This window comes from Pelmatolapia mariae, linkage group LG4 (assembly GCF_036321145.2).
Source record: "Pelmatolapia mariae isolate MD_Pm_ZW linkage group LG4, Pm_UMD_F_2, whole genome shotgun sequence".
NCBI lineage: Eukaryota > Metazoa > Chordata > Actinopteri > Cichliformes > Cichlidae > Pelmatolapia > Pelmatolapia mariae.
Window position 1 is genome coordinate 7,174,414 of NC_086230.1, and position 20,275 is coordinate 7,194,688.

The 20,275-nt window shown below is 39.9% G+C and overlaps 1 protein-coding gene across 1 annotated transcript in view; it reads right to left on the minus strand.

The window, feature by feature from the left end:
• Positions 1–704: 704 nt before the first annotated feature.
• Positions 705–20,275, minus strand: part of LOC134625889 (neurabin-2-like) — a 35,656-nt gene continuing 16,085 nt past the window's right edge. The window contains exons 6-15 of the mRNA XM_063471243.1: positions 12,599–12,731; positions 12,036–12,156; positions 11,065–11,169; positions 10,402–10,537; positions 6,405–6,548; positions 6,213–6,266; positions 5,891–6,022; positions 5,639–5,736; positions 5,427–5,523; positions 705–4,921 (exon numbers count right to left, since the gene is read on the minus strand). Of these exons, the coding sequence (XP_063327313.1) occupies positions 4,868–4,921; positions 5,427–5,523; positions 5,639–5,736; positions 5,891–6,022; positions 6,213–6,266; positions 6,405–6,548; positions 10,402–10,537; positions 11,065–11,169; positions 12,036–12,156; positions 12,599–12,731 (1,074 nt within the window). The 3' untranslated portion in view covers positions 705–4,867. The remainder of the gene's footprint in view (positions 4,922–5,426; positions 5,524–5,638; positions 5,737–5,890; positions 6,023–6,212; positions 6,267–6,404; positions 6,549–10,401; positions 10,538–11,064; positions 11,170–12,035; positions 12,157–12,598; positions 12,732–20,275) is intronic.

Below are 20,275 nucleotides of genomic sequence, written 5' to 3' on the forward strand. Positions count from 1 at the left end.
AATGATCTATTAAGCAGTTTCTGTGTACTGGCTACTTAAGACTAATTATAACCTCCCCCAACAACAACAATCAGTTTTGACTCCTTGAAATGTACAAAGTGATTAGACAAGAACCGTAATCCTTTACCTACAAGCAAGGCACTGAACCCTCTCACTTCAGAGGCCGCCTGTTGACGAAAATGGTTTTGAAGGTCATTCCCCGAAATATGAATTGGGGGCAAATGATGAGTTTATTATCAAAAATCAATCTGTAACAGCTCTTACATGGCGTAGTGCTACAATCAGTCAGTCTACCAATGTGGCAGTTTGTGTGTAATCACTGGTATTATCTTTAAACTGATGAGGACAAGCTAATTTTGTTTTTTCCAACGTAGACACAGCGGATGGGGCGGGATGGGTAACAAATGACAGTCAGCTACAGTTAGCAAACATCGGAAGGCTTTTTAGAGGCAAAAGCAGCAGGTTAACTTATAGGTCATAAAAAGGCAAGCTGATCACTTCCTGTGTTTAGACATTAAAACCCAAAGTGACCAGGGTTCAATTTGGTGATACAACAGCTTTTGTACAGCTCACACTGTTTCAACACCGAGATGAAACTGTAATAAAAAATACTTAAGAAATAAAAATACTCAAGTGAGTTGCTTATGGCTGATTTTCATTCCTTAAAAAAAAAAAAAAAAAAAAAAAAAAAAAAAAAAGCTCTTTCACCTTTGTTTCCATCTATTAAGACAACACTTTAAAACATACTGCAGGTTTGGAACAAATACTTGGTGTCTTTTTAGAAAAAGAAGAATTCTTACATGAAAATAATCATACATTGTGATTTTGGAGTTACTCCTCCATGTTCATCAGCCAAACAGTACAAACACAAAAAATAATTTTCTGGTGGTTGAATGTCCTCATATTCCTGTTTGTGTCCAAGTCCCCCGACAGTTCTCAAACAGAAAAGTGCACAAAGACTTAGAATTCTGCTCCCATGTCTCTCTAGATATCTGTTAATGCACAAATACTGTAGGTCAAAGGTGAAGCACAGATTCAGATCAGTTTCAGCTCCAACAGAGTGGGTGTGAAGAACAAAGCCAGGCTGAGGCTGAAGGCAGGGGCAGATTGGTCTTAGCAAAACAAGCTTTTTTTCTTTTCTTTTTCTTTTTTTTTTAAAGCAAATACCTCAGGAAAACATGCTTCTACCTAGCAAGTAAGCTTGGAAATGCAACTTTTCATTTTCAAGCAGATAGCAGCTTTATCTAAATAGTTGTGATTTGTCAAAATTATTTTGGGTTTCAAAGAAATGACGATACGTTTTCAATGTAGCCATGCTATAAGCTTTGTGATGCTATACTCAGGCACAGCAGTGCTTCGAAATGCTAACACTGGCATATGAACGTGATCGCAGGCCCAGCAGGGTAATGTTGAGCAGGCTTACCGTGTTCGTGAAATCCATTCAACACGTTAGCATGCTAACATTAGTGGATTTTAGAACCTTAATATTTGATGAATTAACATTTATAACCGGCTGTTGGTGCAAAAGGGAAACTCGGTATGCTTCCTCTGGGCACTATGAATATGAGTACAATGGGTTTGAAGATAATGAGAGCAAAGTTACGATGCAAATTGTACCATTCTCAGAACCAGGGTGCTAGCATGGCTAAGTTTTGTGAAAAAGCTATAGAGATTGGTTTTAACTTGTCAACCTCAAAACTGCTCCATTCATTATGAGTTAAGCTTAAGTAGCCTAATTAGATCTCTGGATTGTACTCCACTTGTGGTTTTTTCAAGTAATGTGACCTAATCAGAGCTTGCCAGCAAGCTCTACTGTCTTTACTCTCTCTACTATCTTGATTAACACAGGAGCTCATAACAACAGCTACCACGGGGAATGACAGCAGCAAAATACATAATCTACTAGTTCAGAATTTTTTTTCACATGTAAAGGCCATCTTTCAGAGCACCATTTTGCCATTCACATGAATACAAGTTTCATATTTGAAACGGTCCACATTATAATTTTCACATTATTTTTTTTATAAACATATAGAGCGTACAGTAACCACAGTGTCACAGGTTCAATCCTTATCTAATTAGTCTATTCTCAGCAAATCAACCTTTTGATTCTGCTAATCTTAAAAAAGGTTGCAACTCATTACATTGATCTGACCAAAGAGGAGTTTGGGGAAAAGAAAAGAAAAAAAATCATATTCGGGTAGATGGAGTTGACACATTGGTTACTGAATTCCTGAAGAAACACCTGACCTTTAATGGCTATAATAACACTTTTAAATTCAACCAGTATTTGGACTACGTCAGGCATGTATTGCTAACTTAAATTCATTTTCTATAGGTATAATACTGGCACTGGGACCCTCTACTTTTCTCCTAATGTAAGATATGTGGAGTGTGTTTACATGCACACAGTTTTCTGAATAACCCCGATGCTCATATCCGTGTGACGGTCTTGTTACACAAACACTTCAGTGGCTACACTATCCTGCTAGCAGGCTTCACTAGCTAGTGAGGTGTTACTAGCTAATGAGAATTGATAAATACTGATACAAATATCAATATAAAACAGAACTGGCAAAGACTCTGGCATCCTTGATAGTTCTAGTTTGTGATTTTGGGAAGTTAAATTAACATATTGACAGCTAACAACTACTACTGTCAGTCGACACTTATAGCCTAACAAGCTAACCGACAGCCAAATGACATTAGCCAATACAGAACCACAGAGAAATGTCACTAATTTAGAACTAGTGACATTTGACTAGTCAGTATGTAATGTTCAAACCAAAGAAACTATTAAACTATTACAATAACACTTACAGAAATAGAAACCACTTTTAGCTAAAGGTAACTTTTAGCTAGTAAAGTTTAAGATTTTATAGGGGTTTTTTTATGTTCAAAAAAATAAAATATAATATTTGAGTGTCCAGTGTTTCACTATACTCCGTTTATATAATGTTAGTCAATTTATGATCTGGAAATTTAAGTCAGCCAATAAAAAAAAAAAAACAACAACTAGGGGATCAATTTTAATTTTTTCAGTAGTAGTTTCCACTTACTTTTTATACTTGCTAGTTTTGGAAGAGAATTAGTGTGATAGTTCTGGGGGAAAAAAAAGTTAAATTCAAAGTTGGATTTTTAGGGAGTCTTGATGCATGCTCAATCATCCAGGTAAGTAAATCCCAAAAGGTTGATTCAGTTCACCTGTTTTTAGGGACAAAAAAAAAAAAAAAGCCCCCGTGGCCATAGTAGTCTTCCATACTAATAAAATAATAATAATTAAAATGAAAATTACATTTCATATGAGTCTTTAGTTAGGTATATAATTGCTTGGAAAAGTTTTACTGCGCAATATAGGAACATTATTATTGATGGGGGATATTAGTGGCAGTAATAATAGTAAACTCCAATCTAAAAGCTATTAATAATTGGACCTGCTTTTGGACAAATTATGAATTTATCTTTTTAGTGAATATCCAATATATTGTTATAGGATTTTAAATGAGCAAATTCTCTAATCTTAGTCCAGTTTTCCACTTTGGATTTGACCTCAATTGCTAATTCAATGAATCAGTTTCTATCTGTAGTCATTCTCTGCTTCCATGACATGTTAGGACGATAGATTTTTTAATATTTTATGTATATGGTAGTAGCTAAGAGTGCGAGCTAAGAGGATATTCTAAAACTAGAAAGGAAGCCTTCCTACACGTGAGAATATAGTGCACGGCTGACCTGAAAGCAGGTTTGTGTGCATGTAAACCCACAGATTATATAGTAAACACCAACAGATATACACAATTAGAAGTTCTACAAGCACAAATTAGACTATTCACACCCTGTTTGCCATTGATGCTGAGAGAAAAGAGATGAAACAGACTGAGGACTACTGAACCATTCCCTCCACAGTAAGGCGTCACCGCCTTACTCTTAGATTCCAGATCCATCTAATTGCTTAAGCCACTTTAACACTTTTAAATAAATGTATAGAATATATACAAACATTACGCCACGTAGTTCAGACCTGAAACGCACACTTCTTCTTTACTAATACCACCGTTTGCAGAGAGTTAGGTCGGAAAAAAGAAAGCAAAAAGCTGGGCTTTGACAGTTTTGAAATGCGGAGGCCATCTTGCTCCATAGTTTTTATTACTTCGCTAATGGGCGGTAAGGTGGCCATTTCAGAGTTTTGTCGAGTCTTACTACCGAGGTTCCACTTCTTGAAAGGTGTCGTGTCTCTAAAAATAAGGTCACCGCTTCTCCTGGTAGTTTCAGATGAAAACGAGCATCGCCACTGGCAGAGAACACGCTCGTCCTCTTCTCTTAAGGGATGGTTCGACAATTGCGTAGTTCAAAGGTCGTATAACAGCAATCCTTTTGTCCCTTTTGCTCTGCTTCATTCCCTCTGTCGCTCTATAAAGCACTTTGTGACAAGCCTGGTTATTAAAAGCGCTTTTTGTTTTTAATAAATCGGAATTATTCATAGAACCTGGGTAAGATGCTGCTAAAGAGAGAGGAGAAAACACATCGTCTACAAACTGAGTTGCTGAATATGGTTTCCGTGTTGAACGCCAAGCCAGTTGCCAGGAAGACACATAAGGAGGATTCTGGATATGACAGAAGATGCATTCTGGGATTTGTTGTTGACTGACGGAGCACTAAGCCACTGGCAGATGTCACATGAGAGGTTGAGTCTTTCCTTCTCTACGGTCCTCTCTTCTACAGTTATACTTGTTGGGATTTTTTCCCTCCTCTGCTACCTGTCCGTTGCAGTGAATGGTTGATTGGAATAAATTACAGCCCCCCTGCGGTAGTATGATGGGGGAGCTCCTCCTTCAGTCACAGACAGGAGGCGGGAAGTAGCAGCAGTCTAGGAGGGTTTGGGGGTCTTCAAGGCATCCACTTTGGTCTCCAAGTCTGTAATCTGTGGAAAACATAATTGATGATAACTTCAAGAAATATAACGTTAAACCTTTTATGAGAAGTGTTAAAGAAACACTTAATTGAAGCAGAGCATCAACTGAATGAAACCTGTGGGACGATAATCTGTAGGTTGATCATTTTCATTTTAAACCCTTTTTCCTAACACATTACCCGCTCTGTAACAGCATAGACTGAGATCAGATGTGTTTTCAAAGTGTTCCTTTAATTTGTTTGAGCAGTGTACTAAAACACAATGGAGTGACACTGCCATCAAGATTTTACAGTGAACTTTTATTACTTCATAACTTGTGTCAAAGGACTTTTTAAAAGGTAGCTTGTGTGACCCAGCAAGCTATGACGGTGACCTGGCGCGCACTAACGCGGGACCCTGGTTGTCACTACCCTAAATGGAATGCAGCCTTTGTTATTAGTGTCTCCTTTGCCTTTCCTGCTCTGAAAAAGCTACCTGCTTGACAGTGAGAGATTCAGGTGAGTCTACTGCGTACCTTTTCCTGCAGGTTGTCTGTCTCCTCTTTGTGTGTTGCCTCACTCTCTTCTTGTGCCCGACGCTGAGCAGTCTCTTTCTTCAGGTACTCGATCTCCCTAAAATACAGACACACACACACACACACACACACACACACACACATTGGAGTGGTGGTGTTTTTTTTTTTACTCCTTTTATCTTTTTATTTTGTCCCTCCTTCTCCTTCCTTACTTCTGCTGGTATTCTTTAATCAGCCTCTTGGCTTTGCTGTATTTCCTCTCCAGGGTTTGATACTGAGCCTGAGTTTCCTTCAGGTGTTCATCCACAGCCTGAAAAGACAAATACTCGCTGTGAGTAAATGATAACAAAACTAGTTTTAGGGTGACAGTGAGCTCATTTTTTTAGTTTTTAAGGGATGAGGAAAAAAAAAAAGAACCACTTGATTCATTTGTGCCTTTTTGAAGTTTAAGTTTACTATCTTACCTTACATAGAGACTGTGCCTCCATCCAGTAGCCCTCAAGTTTTTCCATCCTCTCTTTACTGTCCCGGATATTTTGCTCCAACTGAGCACGCTCCATCCGCCAACGCAACTTATCCTGCTCCGCGTGAGCCAGCTGGAGGTAGGGTGGGGGTCAGTGTGGGAGGAGGAGGTGGTATGTGGGAGGCATTAAGTCATCACAGAGCCAAAAAGAACTGGTGTTATGCATGTGTACATTCTCTTCTGCAGTGCAACCTGAATGTGCCGTTGTTTTGAGTTTTTTTTTTTTGCCTGCATGTGTATAAGTATGTATTAAACAGGCTCACCTTCCTCTTGAGCAGCTGGATCTCAGCCTGGGTTACTGCATGTTTAATCTGGAGCTGCAGGCAAAGTTAGAAACAATCTGATTTCTTTAAAAAACAAATAAACATAAGAAAAAACAAGCTAGGTAAAACTGGAAACAAAAGACTGAATAGAATAATGACATTTAACATCCAAATAATTTATATCACATATACCTCTTTGAACTTGTGGGCCAGTTTCTCTGGGTCCAGCTCCACAGGGGACAGCATTTCCTGGTTTTCTGCCAGATCAAAAACCTCTATCGAGTTCGGAAACATCGGACTCATCTCCTCCTCCTCGTCTGTCGCATATTCACCTGTCTGCAGGTAAACACACACACAAGAAATACAGTTACATTTGGTAATAGTTGTGATATTTTATACATATTGTATGAGTAGGTTTTACAGGTATAAGGTTACATAGCAGACCAATGATTGCATCCGATATGGAGCTGGAGTAGCTGGTTAGTATAGATGGTATAAAAGACTTCCAGGTTTGAAAAGGGAAGCCAACACAGAGTCCCTTAATCCCTACATAATAGCCACCAGGAAACAATACATGTGGTCGTAGTCCAATAGAAGTCTGTGGCATTGACTTCAGCATAGACCTCTAGAGGACAGTAGCTATGAAAGGTGATGTCCTTCATTAGTTTCTAGTCCATCTCTATCTTGGTTTGAAAGGAAAACAAAACAAAACAACAACAACAACAACAAAAAAACACCAGAAAGAGGAGGGTTGGGTTTGACTGAACCCGCCGGCTCACTGCCTGATGCTTGTCAATCTCCAAGTTTTTAGCCAAAGAGCAAATCAATGGAAAATCCAATGGAAAAAAGTTTCACCAAAATAGACTAAATGTTTTATTCAGTATGACCCAAAACAAGTAGCTGACCAGGAAACTGTCTGCAGTCAGGTCAGAAAGCCTTTTCCATGGTCCCAAAATCTTTTTGCAATCAGAGCTATCGCCATCTGGTGGCTTTCAGATCTAATGCAGGCTTATGGCACCACCACATTTAGTTGATTTTTCTAACCCAGAAGCAATGCTCATGTTTGATACACTATACACCGTCCCATTGGGTTTATGAGTTCAGTTGCGATTGTTTGAAGTCAAAAGTCCATTTGGTAAGTTTTGGTCATTCCAAGAGTCAAAAAGGACTCTTGGCTAGGCTAAGCTCATGCATGTGGTTTCACAGTTTGGTGGCTTATACTCTTTAAGCTAGTTAGCTTAAAAGCGTCTTATGCTAATTAGCGCACAGCTAGGTTGCTTTGGTAGACAAAAGGTATCTCAGTCACCTACCAACATCTCCAAAGGTAACCGTTTCATGTTACAAAAAAACTCTAAACATGATTAGTAAAGTCTGTCTTTCACTAAGTTACCTTTTGAAAATTATTTTTTCAAACAGAACTTAGTCATTTGTTAGATGTTAGCTAGCTGCTGGCATTAGCTTTACACTCATAGCACTGTGTGGTACATTTCAGTCGTCTGTCTCTTCATAATCTAATTGGGAGGAGTACCTGTCATATAAAATGATATAAATGGCAACTAGGTCAAGTATGCAGTCACAAATTAAGTGAATGAAACGATCTGGTCAGTGGTTTGACAGTTCAGACTCATTCCCTTGGAACAAAATGCAGCCAGCACATCGGTCTTCCACTAAAAGCATTCACACAATCGATAACAGCCTGCTGATCATTTGTCTTATTCTTCTCTTTTGTGCTACAAAGTAAATTAGCCTCACATTAGCCCGTGTCCAGCATGTTTTCTTCCAGGCTAACAAACGCATTAACTAAAATGTATTACTTAATACATGATTGCTTTGCATAATGACTGTACTGTATCTTCCTCTCTGCTTACTCTTTCTACTCTGACACAATTTGAGGTAAATACTGTAAAGTAACTGTATTTATTACAAGACTGCAGCAAACCAGAGCGCACGCTGCCGTCCATATCAACATCCTCTAATAAATGCAGCTGTGCTCTGTGGCTTCTCTGGCTAACCAAACCAAAGTACACAAGCCTTGAGTTGACAAAATATTTGCCCCCAGGCATGAAATCAGAGCTCTTTCATTTTAGGCTATAGAGTGATGAAATGTTAGGAGTCTATTACTCGCAGTAGCTCAATTGGACAAGGCAAACAAGCAGATTCTCCACAGGAAAAGTGAATGCACAGTGACATTTATTTTTTTTATTTGTATCTCAGCACATTATGACTTTCCCAAAGTTTAAATCTAGTGGGAATTTGTGTTACCTGTTTTGACAACTTTTGGTTTTTTTTGACAAAAACTTCCATAATGTATAAACAGAAATTGGGAACGGACACTTCGTTGCAATTTTTTTTAAAAGGTTATCACTGGGACAAGCCACTAGGGGTGGGTTTTGATTATCGATTTTCCAATTAAAATCAATTCTAGCTTGAGTAAGGCCATATCATTGAAATCCTTAATCGATTTTTAAATATAAATCTATTTTGCCCGACATGCCAGAATCTCAGGTTAAACCTCACAAAATTTCGACAATAACCAAACAGCTAAAACAGCAAACCAGAGCAGGTACACGGATTCTGCACAAAGACGTAAACACAAAGTGCGGAGTGCCGACGCATCAGAGATGTCTGCTTTCTCACCCGACTGCACGTAAAGCCGACAGCGCACAGATTCTGATGCGTCGGCGGGTCCGCGCTTTGTGTTTACGTCTTTTTTGCGCTAGACTCTGAAGCTGCAGGTTTCAGTACTCTACAACCAAAAACGACTGAACCAGCAGCAAAAGAAGATCCAAACTAAGCTTCACATAATCATCGTCATGAATTTCCTCTTACTTTTGCTGTTTTGCTTCCACCACAATAAAATGACACTTCATGCACAGCTCTCTCTCTCTCTCTCTGTGTGCTTCAAGAACAGTCTACTGTTGTGTACAGCGCTGTCTGCTGCTGTTTTTTTTTTTTTTTTAATATTTAACTGATTTCCGACAAGAAAGTCTCATTTCTGCTGTTCAATACTGAAGAAATGTAAACTTTTTAAAATTATGCGAAATTGCAAAATGCTTAGCTATGTCTCTAATTAAACCTCTGTAACTTTGCTCTGCTTCACTTCAGCAGCATCAGGTAATGTTTATATGTTGATTCATGCTACTGCAGAATATTTTTAAGGTTATGTGCTATAAAAACCCAGGCCAGGAAAATCTCCTTCATGTTTTTCTCTGTTTTATGCTCAGTTACTTTGACACAAAAGCATCTGCTGTGATGCTTACACCTTTGATAAAGTCTCACAAGTGTCAGCTTTCTTTTTATAGCTATAAAAATATGGATATGTACCGATAAATGATCAGAATTATAATATTTCTGACTGTCTGAGGCAAAATTTCCCCGATTCGAATCGAATCAGGACCTTGTGAATCGGAATTGAGATGATTCTAGAAATCAGTGACGATACCCAGCCTACAAGCCACACTCTGTCCCATGAGCCATGTTTAGGAAATAGCCTGGTCCCACTGTTTTAATTAATGAAACCTGACGCTAGAAACTAGGAATTTAAATGATTTCTGTATTGATGCAGTTTCTCTCTCTGACCAGAAGGTGGAGATGCTGGACTGAGTTTGAAATGGCATGTGGTGGAGCACAGACAGGCATTTTCCCATGCACACATGTTGGATTTCCTGTGGCTAACAACCACTTACACCATCAAAAGGCTTGTGAAAACGAATTTAATGAATACATGCAGGATATCTTTGTGAAGTAGTGCAATGTTGTCTTCCAAATGCAGGCCAAAGTGCGTTTGGAATCTGTGTTTACTGACTAAAAACAACTACTTTGAAATAGTCCCAAATAATGACAAAGGACAAAGGAGGTGCAGTGAGGAGAACTGACCGTCTATGTTTGAGCATTCACAGTGTTTATCTCCCTCTCAAGCTGAGAGCACTGCTGCTGCAATGTGTCACATGGCATGTGTCAAGAACCACCCCTCAGCAACGCGTCAACAGGAAGACCACACGCAGGGCAGGACAATGAAATGTCATGGGGGAGTTGCCTACTGAGCCATGTCTACGCCGCTGCTTGTCGAGCTCTGCCGACAAGCAGCGGCATGCACCCAGCCAACGCTGGTGCGGTAGCTGTGCCTCAAAAATGATATCAGTGGCTGTTTTTTTCCCTGCCACGCGACTTAGAGAGGTTTAGCATGTACCTCCTCATCATCATCCATGTACTGTTTGTATCTCTGCTCCATCATCTCTCTCTGCCACCTCTCCTGTTCTAGAGTCTGCTGGATCAGCTGAGCCACTTCACTCTGTTCCCCCGGCTTCTCCCGGCCGATCACAAACCTAGAAAACAGTATCAAAAACAAAACGAAAAACTTAGGATTTATCATTCACAAAAAAAGGAAAAAATTAAACATTTTACACAAACTAAACTGTACACACTGAAACTGCATATGTGGAAAACATGAAAAAATTCACACTGTATCAACAGCAAACCTGAAAAACTCCAGAGCTTTAAAACACACCAACTAAAAAAAAAAGAAGTAATAATATGCAATTTATACCACTAATGGACAAAAATAGCTTCCATAATATAAAATGTGTTTCAAAAAGGGAGATGTGGGGACCACACATTGGAATGTTACTATACTTGTGGGGACCAACAGCCCTTATGGGGACAAAATGCTGGTGCCCATGAGGCTCAAAATGTGGTTTTAGTGTCAGGATTACAATGAGGTTATGGTTAGGGTTAGGCATTCATTTTTGATGGTTAGGGTAAGCAGCTAGAGAAAGCATTATGTCAATTGGATGTCCTCATGAAGATATGAAAACACAACTGTGTGCGTGTTTAGAGTGAGTGCGAGACAGACCTGACTTTGCCGGTGGTATTGCGGAGGACAGAGGCAGCAAAGCTCTGAGTAACACCGACCAGGCTGGTCCCATCAACCTCCACTATGAGGTCATTCACCTGGATCCTACATACACAGACACAAAGAGAACACTGTATGCAGAGCGATGTTTGGAAAAGACCAAGGTCGCTCAGTGAACACACTTTTTTAAATCTTCATCTCTCACATGCAAAGACAAATGTAACTATGACTCTGTTCTCTTTGACCAGACAGGATTGTGGACTAGCACTGGCTCCATGTAATATCCTAGCCTATGGCATTTTATGCTTTTGCCTGTTTATTTTAAACTGTTGTCTCTAACAAAAAGCTTTAAAAACTTGCACTGCACACTAATGGGAAGAAGGTAACAGTAGTGAGCAACTAGCTTGTAAGCATATTGGTGCAATTATCAGCTAAAGAATCAAGTTTGCAAAGAAATACATTTAAGGCAAAATGTACTAGTGTACATTTTGCTAATAATCAATAATCATGTCTGCTGTCCAAAGAAAAATAGTGCTAAGCCTACAAAAAAGGCCCAACTATTACTTTTTGACAACTTTCCTTTTTGATAAAGCACATAGTTAGGGTTGGATCATGTGACCTTGAATCGTCCCTTATGCTGCATTAGGTCTAGGCTGCCACTCCCTGAGCCTGGTTCTGCTGGAGGTTTCTTCCTGTTAAAAGGGAGTTTTTCCTTCCCACTGTCACCAAAGCGCTTGCTCATAGGAGGTCATATGATTGTTGGGTTTTCTCTGTTTTCTTTGATTTGTTGCAGGCTCTTTACCTTACAATATAAAGCACCTTGAGACAGCTGTTGTTGTGATTTCGAGCTATATAAATAAAATTGAAAGAATGAAAAATGCGTAATGTTATGGTGGCTACTTCCAACTTTTAGATACAGGTTTTGGTCAAAACCAAAGTCGGGGCAGGTGCAGGCAGGTTGAAGAAGGTACCTGCCGTCTCTCTGCGCAGCTCCACCCTCAGTGACCGTCTTAACAAAGATCCCCAGTTTCTCCAGGCCCATATCAGCTCCTGCACCCATACCAATGATACTGATACCGAGGCCGTCACTGTCTGAAAGACACACAGACAACAGAAGCATATCTCAGTGCTGAAAATTAAAACATAAATACATCATTACTGTTAATTAGAATCCCATCATATTTATTTTGCTATCATAATAACTAATCATATTATAGAGTGACAGAAAAAAAAGCATGTGGGATTTATCCACATTCAAGGCTATTAAATATTAGTCAAATTATAGCTATTATACAGTGCTGAGAGCAGCCGTCACGCATGGTTGCTGGTTCAAATCCATTACCTTCAGAATTACTGCCTACTAATTAGGCCAATCTGTGCTAAATTTAATCCCATAAGGGGATAATGGAGCTGTTAGCAGAGCGACAGTGTATGTCCACTAACAGCAGCAGCCTGTCACTCTTGTGTGAGTGTGTACAGTTACATAAGAGGCTTGACTGAGTGACTCTAGGTGACATGTAAGACGCGTGCAAACCTTTCTCCAGCTCGACGGGAAACAGGTCCAACTTTTCGACCCTCTTCTCCAGCTCGTACTCAGCTGACGCTGCCATGGGGTCAACGTCATCATTACGTCGGTCGTAATCTTCATTAGAGTAGGTGGTAAAGACCTATACAGAGGGCAAAAGTAGGGATGGGTATCGTTTAGGTTTTATCCGATACCGGTGCAAAACCGGTACTTTTGAAACGGTGCCGGTGCTTAAACGGTGCTCGAACCGGTGCTTAAAGAATGGAGAACACAAAATTGGTCCAAAAACCTCTCATGTTCAGCTGTTTTTTTGTAAAAAGATAACAATGTTAGCCTTTTCTTCAGCTATAGGGCATATATGGTCTCACTCTTGGCTGGAAGCAGTGCTTAAACAATGGAAAAAACACAAACTTTGTCCAAAAACCTCTCATGTTTAACTGTTTCCCACTTTTTCTTTGGTCATTTTAGCCTTTTTGGCCAGGGTGAAGGGAGTATCTGTGATCAAACAAGAAGACAGCCGCATGTAACTACGACGGTGTTTGCTAGTTCATCTTACATGTATTAATGTAATAATGTGGTTAGCCTACTCAACGTAAATTACACACGAACAACATTAAGCTACTCACGCAGAGAAGAACAGCTGCTGCTGCCATCATCATCGTCATCATTTCTGCTACACTGGCAGGGCTAGGGGCCAGGACTCTACTCTTCGGGTTTTTGGGGGATGTTGCTAACTCCGGTCCGATAACAGACACCACACCCGCAGTAGATGTGCTCGGTGTGAGGTCCCGCAGCAAGCTATCAAACACGGCGCATTTCTCGGCTTTTAAAAAAACGCTATGCGTCGCCAGGTGTTTCATCGGATTCGAGGAGTTACCTCCTTTGACAGTATCACAGTATCACCTTAAAGCACTTGTTGCAGGCTGCTGAGTTTGCATCTTTTGCTGTGAAGTACAGCCAGACTTTTGACCGCTTCGCCTTGGGCATTTTTAATCTGTAGCTCTGCTCTAAAAGAACGTACGTACCTGGGCCCGCCTACTATCCTCGGAAACGTAAAATGATTGGCTAGAATTGGCTCAGGAAAAAAAAAAAAGCACCGAAATGTGCGCTGCTTTTCGGTCTGGTTACTACCGTTTATGTCAGAACCGGTGCCATCATGGCACCGGACACCGGTACCCATCCCTAGGCAAAAGATCAGATAGCCCTCTTAGTTAGATGCATTTGGATTAGCTAAGTGTTGGACAAAAAACTGTAAAAACAGAGGCACTCGGAAAGTTCCCTGAGGAACTCCTTCATAAAAGCCTCATAAGTTCACAGTGACTGGTGAAGGTTTGATGCTAATGTGTTACACACGTCTTTTTGCATGTTCAGGTATATGTCCCAATCATTTTCCATACAAAAAATTGAAATATTTAACCTTAAACATCATCAATCAAACTGTATCTGCCATTTGAAAAAGGTATTTTTCAATCAACTGTTTGAGGATATTTTGCTCATGTTTTTGCTCACGTTGTAGACAAGAACGAAGATGGCTACTATGTTAGCAACACCTGTTCAACCACTTGTTAAACCGAATATCTAATCAGGAACTTTGTGCACTGAGGTATGGTTAAGAAGACCTGCTAAAGTTTAAACCAAGCATAAGATTTTTTTTCTCTCCAATTATTCTTTTTTGGGCATTTTTTGGACAGGGACTGTAGAGAATAGAAAGGAAACAAGGGAAGGCACAAAGAAGAATGACACAGAGGAAAGCAGCCTTTCAGCATATGCATTGCTGCCTGCTCAACCAAATTAGCTGTAGCTGTGCCCAAAAGAAAGGTGAGCCTGAACATATTGTTGTTGACAGGTTGGTATGAGTATTTCACAAACTGCTGTTCAGACAACACTTTCAGAAACTACTAGATTTCCCCACACCACCATCTGCAGGGTTTACAGATGGCCCAAAAAACAGTTAATATCCAGTAAGCTTGTGTGATGAGTCTCATTTTCTCTTACTCTCAGAAGTTAGAATTTGCCATAAACAGCATAAAAGCATGGACCCATTGTATGCCTTGTATCAGTGGATAAGGCCACTGGTGGTGTAATGGTGTGAGGAATATTTTAATGGTAAATTTTGGGCCCGTGAGTACCAACTGAGCATCATTCTAACACCACAGCAGTATTGTTATTGACCATGTGCATCCCTTTATGACCACAGCGTACCCATATTTGATGGTTTCCAACAGGATATTGTCCCATGTCACAAAACTCAAATCATCTCACACTTATTTTTTGAACAACACACTGTACTCAAATGGCCTCCTCTAGGTCGTAAATCAATAGAGCACCTTTGGATGAGTAGGCAACAAATCTGCAGCAACTGTGTGATGCTGTGATGTCGATATGAACTACAATCTCTGAGGAATGTTTCCAGCACCTTGTTGAATCTATGCAATGGATAATTTAGGCAGTTATGAAGGGAAAAGTGGTTCATCCTGTAAGGTGTACCTAATTAAATATTTTAGACACCTCTTAGTTGCAAAACAATTGATTAATTAATAAAAAAATCACAAATTAAAGCTCAGAAATGATCATAATGTGAAAACAACACCTTTTTGAAAAGGTATGTATGTATATACTTAGTGTGTATACTATTATTCTTGTATTATTATTAGATTATACATATGCTCTCATCATACAGCAACATTTGAGGCCACTTAAAGTTGTTCTTCCTGTCCACACAGTGAATAAGCTCTATATGCATTTACCTCTGGCTTCATCTTGATCAACTCCTAAGAGAAACTGAAAGCTCTCCAATGGGAAAGAGAGCAGATGAGAACGGTGAGAGTCAATCAAAAGGTGCAAGGACACACACCAAAACTAATGAGCTGAGGGGAGCTGGAGAGCCTCATAATAAACCTCCGTCTCAACACTTTTTCCATTCCATACAGCAATTTTGATCCAGTGCTGCTTTAAAAAAGGTACAGCTTTAGCTCTTTTTATTCTAGAGCCATAAGGTTACATACACAGTACACAGACCAGGACATGCAGGAGGACGCTGGGTCTTGCTGTGGCTTGGTTTTGACAGTTAGCATGTTTGCATGCTAGGGAAGTACGCTTCTACATACTTCCCTTGTTTTTAACTGATGCATTAGATTTTCACTGCACATCATTAGTGAAGCATGTGATACTGGGTGAAGCATCCAGAAATATTATCTCACAATAACCATTTCCATCTATTGTGGCTTTAGACACAATCTTTACACTCTCACTGTACCTGTACTGTACTGTGCTCCATATATCTTTCTACTGAAGCCCATCCAAACCACCCACCACCCTTCAACCACCCCACACCCCCCCTCCACTGTTAAAAAAGGTCAGCAGCATCTGTCTCCCTGGTGACCACCTCTGTGATCACGTGGCCTCATTTCCATGGCAACCTCAGGCTTGCCCAGCGTGATTTTGGCACTGGCACTGACATGCTCTCTCTCTCTGTCCCTGTCTGGTAGATATGCTAATATGTGTGTGTGTGTGTGTGTGTGTGTGTGTGTGTGTGTGTGTGTGTGTGTGTGTGGACAGACAGTGAGACACAGACCCATAGGCCTTTATGTAACAGTATTATTACATTCCCTCGAGCGTAGGAGGTACACACACAAATACTGTGACACAAACAGGGTCAGAGGGCGGGATTGTAAGACTGCTTCCTGTTGTCACGCTTCCTTCCTGTCGAGTAACTTTAAAGCTTAGTTAGCGTGTGTGTCTGTGCGTACATGAAGCTTTAGGGTGTTCCCTTAAGATGTCAGAAACACAATCTCTACTTTTCCTCAGGAAAACAAACACACAAACAAAGAGAAAGATAAAACAGCAGGTAGAACATAAACAAAAAAACAAAAATGCAAAGTAAAGCGCACCCACTGACAGGAACAAGGTCGCCTTTAAAGTCTGTAACCCTGTAGAAGTACTCTTAACAGAAAAGCTGACCTCAAAGCTGACCCGTAAAGTTAACATGGACCTGTAACCAAGATTCATGGGAGTAAACAACCTAGATTCAATTCAGTGTTACTTGTATAGCGCCAAAGGTAAACAATAATAGAGAGAAAACTAACAGGAGAAAGCATTTTCTGACAGCAGGAAAGAAAAACTCTCTTTTGACAGGAAGAAACTGGCAGAACCAGGCTCAGGGAGGGGCGGCCATCAGCCGTGACCAGAACATAACAGCAATGATAGAAAAGTTGATTTCTACAGAAGATCAATACACATTCCAATATTACAACAGGTGCCTTAAAAGTCAAAATTGCCACAACACAAAACTAAACACCAAACACGGTTTAGAGGTTTTAAAATGGATAAAATGGATTCTTCAGTAGTTTAGTAATATATTAACTTAAGATTGCACAAAAAAGGAGTGGTTGTTGGGAGAAGCATTAGAGTCCCTAATTTAGACACACTCTGAAGAAGAATCCCATAATGTAACGTGACAGTGATTTTCATCCACTGTGTAACTCAGGCTATCTCTCTGAAATTTATAGTCTCAGATTTCAGGCTGAGATAAACCTAATGACATCATTATGACTTAATCTGGGCTATTCTTCACAAGTGAACCTCCTCCAGTGCTTCAAACCACTTCATGAACATTTCCACAGTACTGGTTGTGGTACTACATAGTATTTAATCGGAGTTAAACAGTGAGTAAAACCAATGGAACCAATGGAGGTTACTCAATTAAACATGAGTTACAGTCCAATCCATACTCACAATTCAATCTCCTTAATGTATTTTAATGAAGTTTGTTACTTTACTAATCTATATTGATTTCTTAACACAGGATCAATACATTCAATTGTACTCTCTTGAAACAGGTAAACATATGCTGGTAGTTTGTTTACTTTGCATAATTATAATAAACCCTTGGTATCAGGCACTGGCTCTTTACTGTTTACTGATTTGGCCAGCTAGCTACCTGGTCAGCTAAGAGGCTCTGTCCTGTTATAATAGTATTCACTTTATAGCTCCACTGGGTTTGGCAGTGTGGCTCACAGACTCTGCTGCAGAGTCAGAGAGAGAAACAAACACTGACAAATATTAAAATGTTCATTTAAACTCGGGCGACTTGGTGTATTTGAACAGATGGAGTTACTTCAAAAATGATCATTTCTGCTTGAGAAGTCACTTCTGTAATGATGACTGTTAATTACAAAAATCAAATCAAACCTGCAGACCGCTTCACAGTTGTGTATTAAGACCTCCTTTTTTGCCAGTTTGAATGAATAAACAGTAATGCGTCTTTGGGAACAAGTGAAACTCATACAGATCAGCACAGCCTTTCAGTGAATATGATGTGAAAACAATACATTTCTTTCTTTCGACTGACAATGCTGTGAATGGAAGCCTCAGCAGAACCGGGCCAGTCAGAAGCTACAAACTTACTACACGCTGGATAAAAGCCAAGCCGCCGAGAAGTGCCCGGGGACCAGCCTGGGCCTTCAACGCAGCCGCCATCACAGGGCTGTTTAGCCTCTCTGTAGCTTACAGCAGTAGGCTTTGTCTCCATGTGAAGTTAAAACCAATCAGAGGTGCCCCACAAAACTCTTGAAACTACACAAATAGCTGGAATGAAGGATTGATTTAAAGCCCGTCAGATCCAAACTGGTGCCAATATTTGCTATTTAAAAATCTCATGTAACTATATCTGATGGTTTTTTCCTAGAGTCCTTAGAAAGGTACAGTTAATAAAAAAAAAATAAAAAAAAATCCTCGTTTAATTTCCTATTTCATTTCAAATTCTTTGCTCAGATCAGCTATTTGCTGATACTGATATATCAGCAAATAGCTGACATGGTCCAATATATCGGCCGGGCTCAGTCTCAGTGTGGATGGGTGGATATGAGGCCGGTTTTTACTGACATTAAACATTTAATTTTACTTATTCAATTAAAAAAAACCCTACAAGTAATAAGTTAAATAAAAATCTAATATTTTTTTTTAAAAAAAAAGTTAAAAATAAAACAAAGCAATAGGTAAAGCTTTGGGGTGTTCACTTGACATGAGCTATATACATTTTTGTTAGATCTCTACAAGCAGGTATGTAGCTGGAACCAGCAGTCAGATAATGTAGCGTAGTATAAACACTATAAACAGGAGGAAACAGCTAGCTTGTTTTTGGGTCAGGCTAACATTGGTTAACCACCTGTCGGTTTTTGTTTACCTTCTGTAGAGATTTTTAAAGTCGTATTAATCATGTAAACATTTTTTTTTAATTTTTTTAGCCAAAACGCAAACAAGCACATCCTGATATTTTGAGTTTTTTGCAGTCATGCTGAAATGTATCGATTTATACTGGTGTACTGGTGAATCACCTCACATAATTTATCAGGTGAACCCCCCCAAAAGACTTCCTAGTTCTGGTTTCTGATACGTGAGCATCAGCTCCTTTTTTTAAAAAAACGAGTTTTCCATGTGATAACAACAAGCTAAACAGTGTTTATATAGAGAAAACTCGCCTTTCCCACTGTAAAATGTCAGAGTAATTATAAACGTGTGGGTGTTCTCAGTTTGTTTGTATCCTCCTGCAGGTCTGCCTGTCTCAGCATGTCTTTAAAACCAGTATTTTCCTGAGGCCTTTGTAAGCAGGAGGTCAGTCACAGAGACCGTGTAATTTACAGTTTTAAACTCTCCATTTAAAGCATCGTGAGACAACTGTTGTTGCGAGCTGGAGCTGTACAAATAAAACTGGAATTAACGTCTGAATTTTAACACCTCTTTCAAATTTGTTCAGCTTAGTCATGTGATCTAATTGTCCCGGCGGCTGGCGCGTCCCAACAGGTAGAAACAAAATCGAATCTGCCGACACCGCCTCTTTAAGTGGCGCGAGCTGCCAGAGAGATATCAAAACTGTCATCTGAGTTAGCCGCCTGTCAACTGAGCCGGAGAGCACTATCACATACTGTACAACAGAGGAGCTAGGTGTGCCTTGATAAATATTTGAAAAAGCGTCTTATGTGAATGCCACCTGGATGAAGCATGGGTCTAAATTAAGGTCTGACAGATGGATCACAAGGAAATTCAGGTTGAGTCATATCTGGTGGAGACGAGTCCTCAGGCGTTGGCACTCTTCTGGGTTGTAATTTGGCCGTATTGAAAGGCAGCACAGAGCCAAGAAGCAGCTGGCAGTGGAAAGTTTCTCACTGAATGCTGCAAGGATTCAGATTTGACAAGTCCAGATCACAGGTCTCCAGGTAAGTTTTATTTTAACTGCCACGGTCTGAATTTGGATCTTTAATTGAATTTCTTTTTGCCGTCTTTCATTCATTTCAGATGGGATCAGAATTTTAGCCAGCCAGTCTTCGTTGGGCGGCTCGGGGTACGGCTGCGTAGCGCTGTCGACACGTGACCTCTGAGTGAACCTCGAGTTAATAAACAACAGGCACCAGATTTAATCGATTTAATTAGTGATGTGACACTGAGCATGAGTTACTGGTGTGGGCAGAGCTCCTCTGGGGATTTGCATAATCTTCTAGTTCTGAATTTGTGAATCACACTACTTTCAGTTTCTGCTCATGTCACAGTTAAAGGAAAGCCACTCTTCCAACTCTTCCTGCCACATCCCATTGACCCTCCTCCCCCTCCTCACTGGTCCTGCAGCGATTAAGGTTGGGTCCATTTTATTTATGCTCATTTCAAGCTCAATATTTTTATTCTCGGACTCTA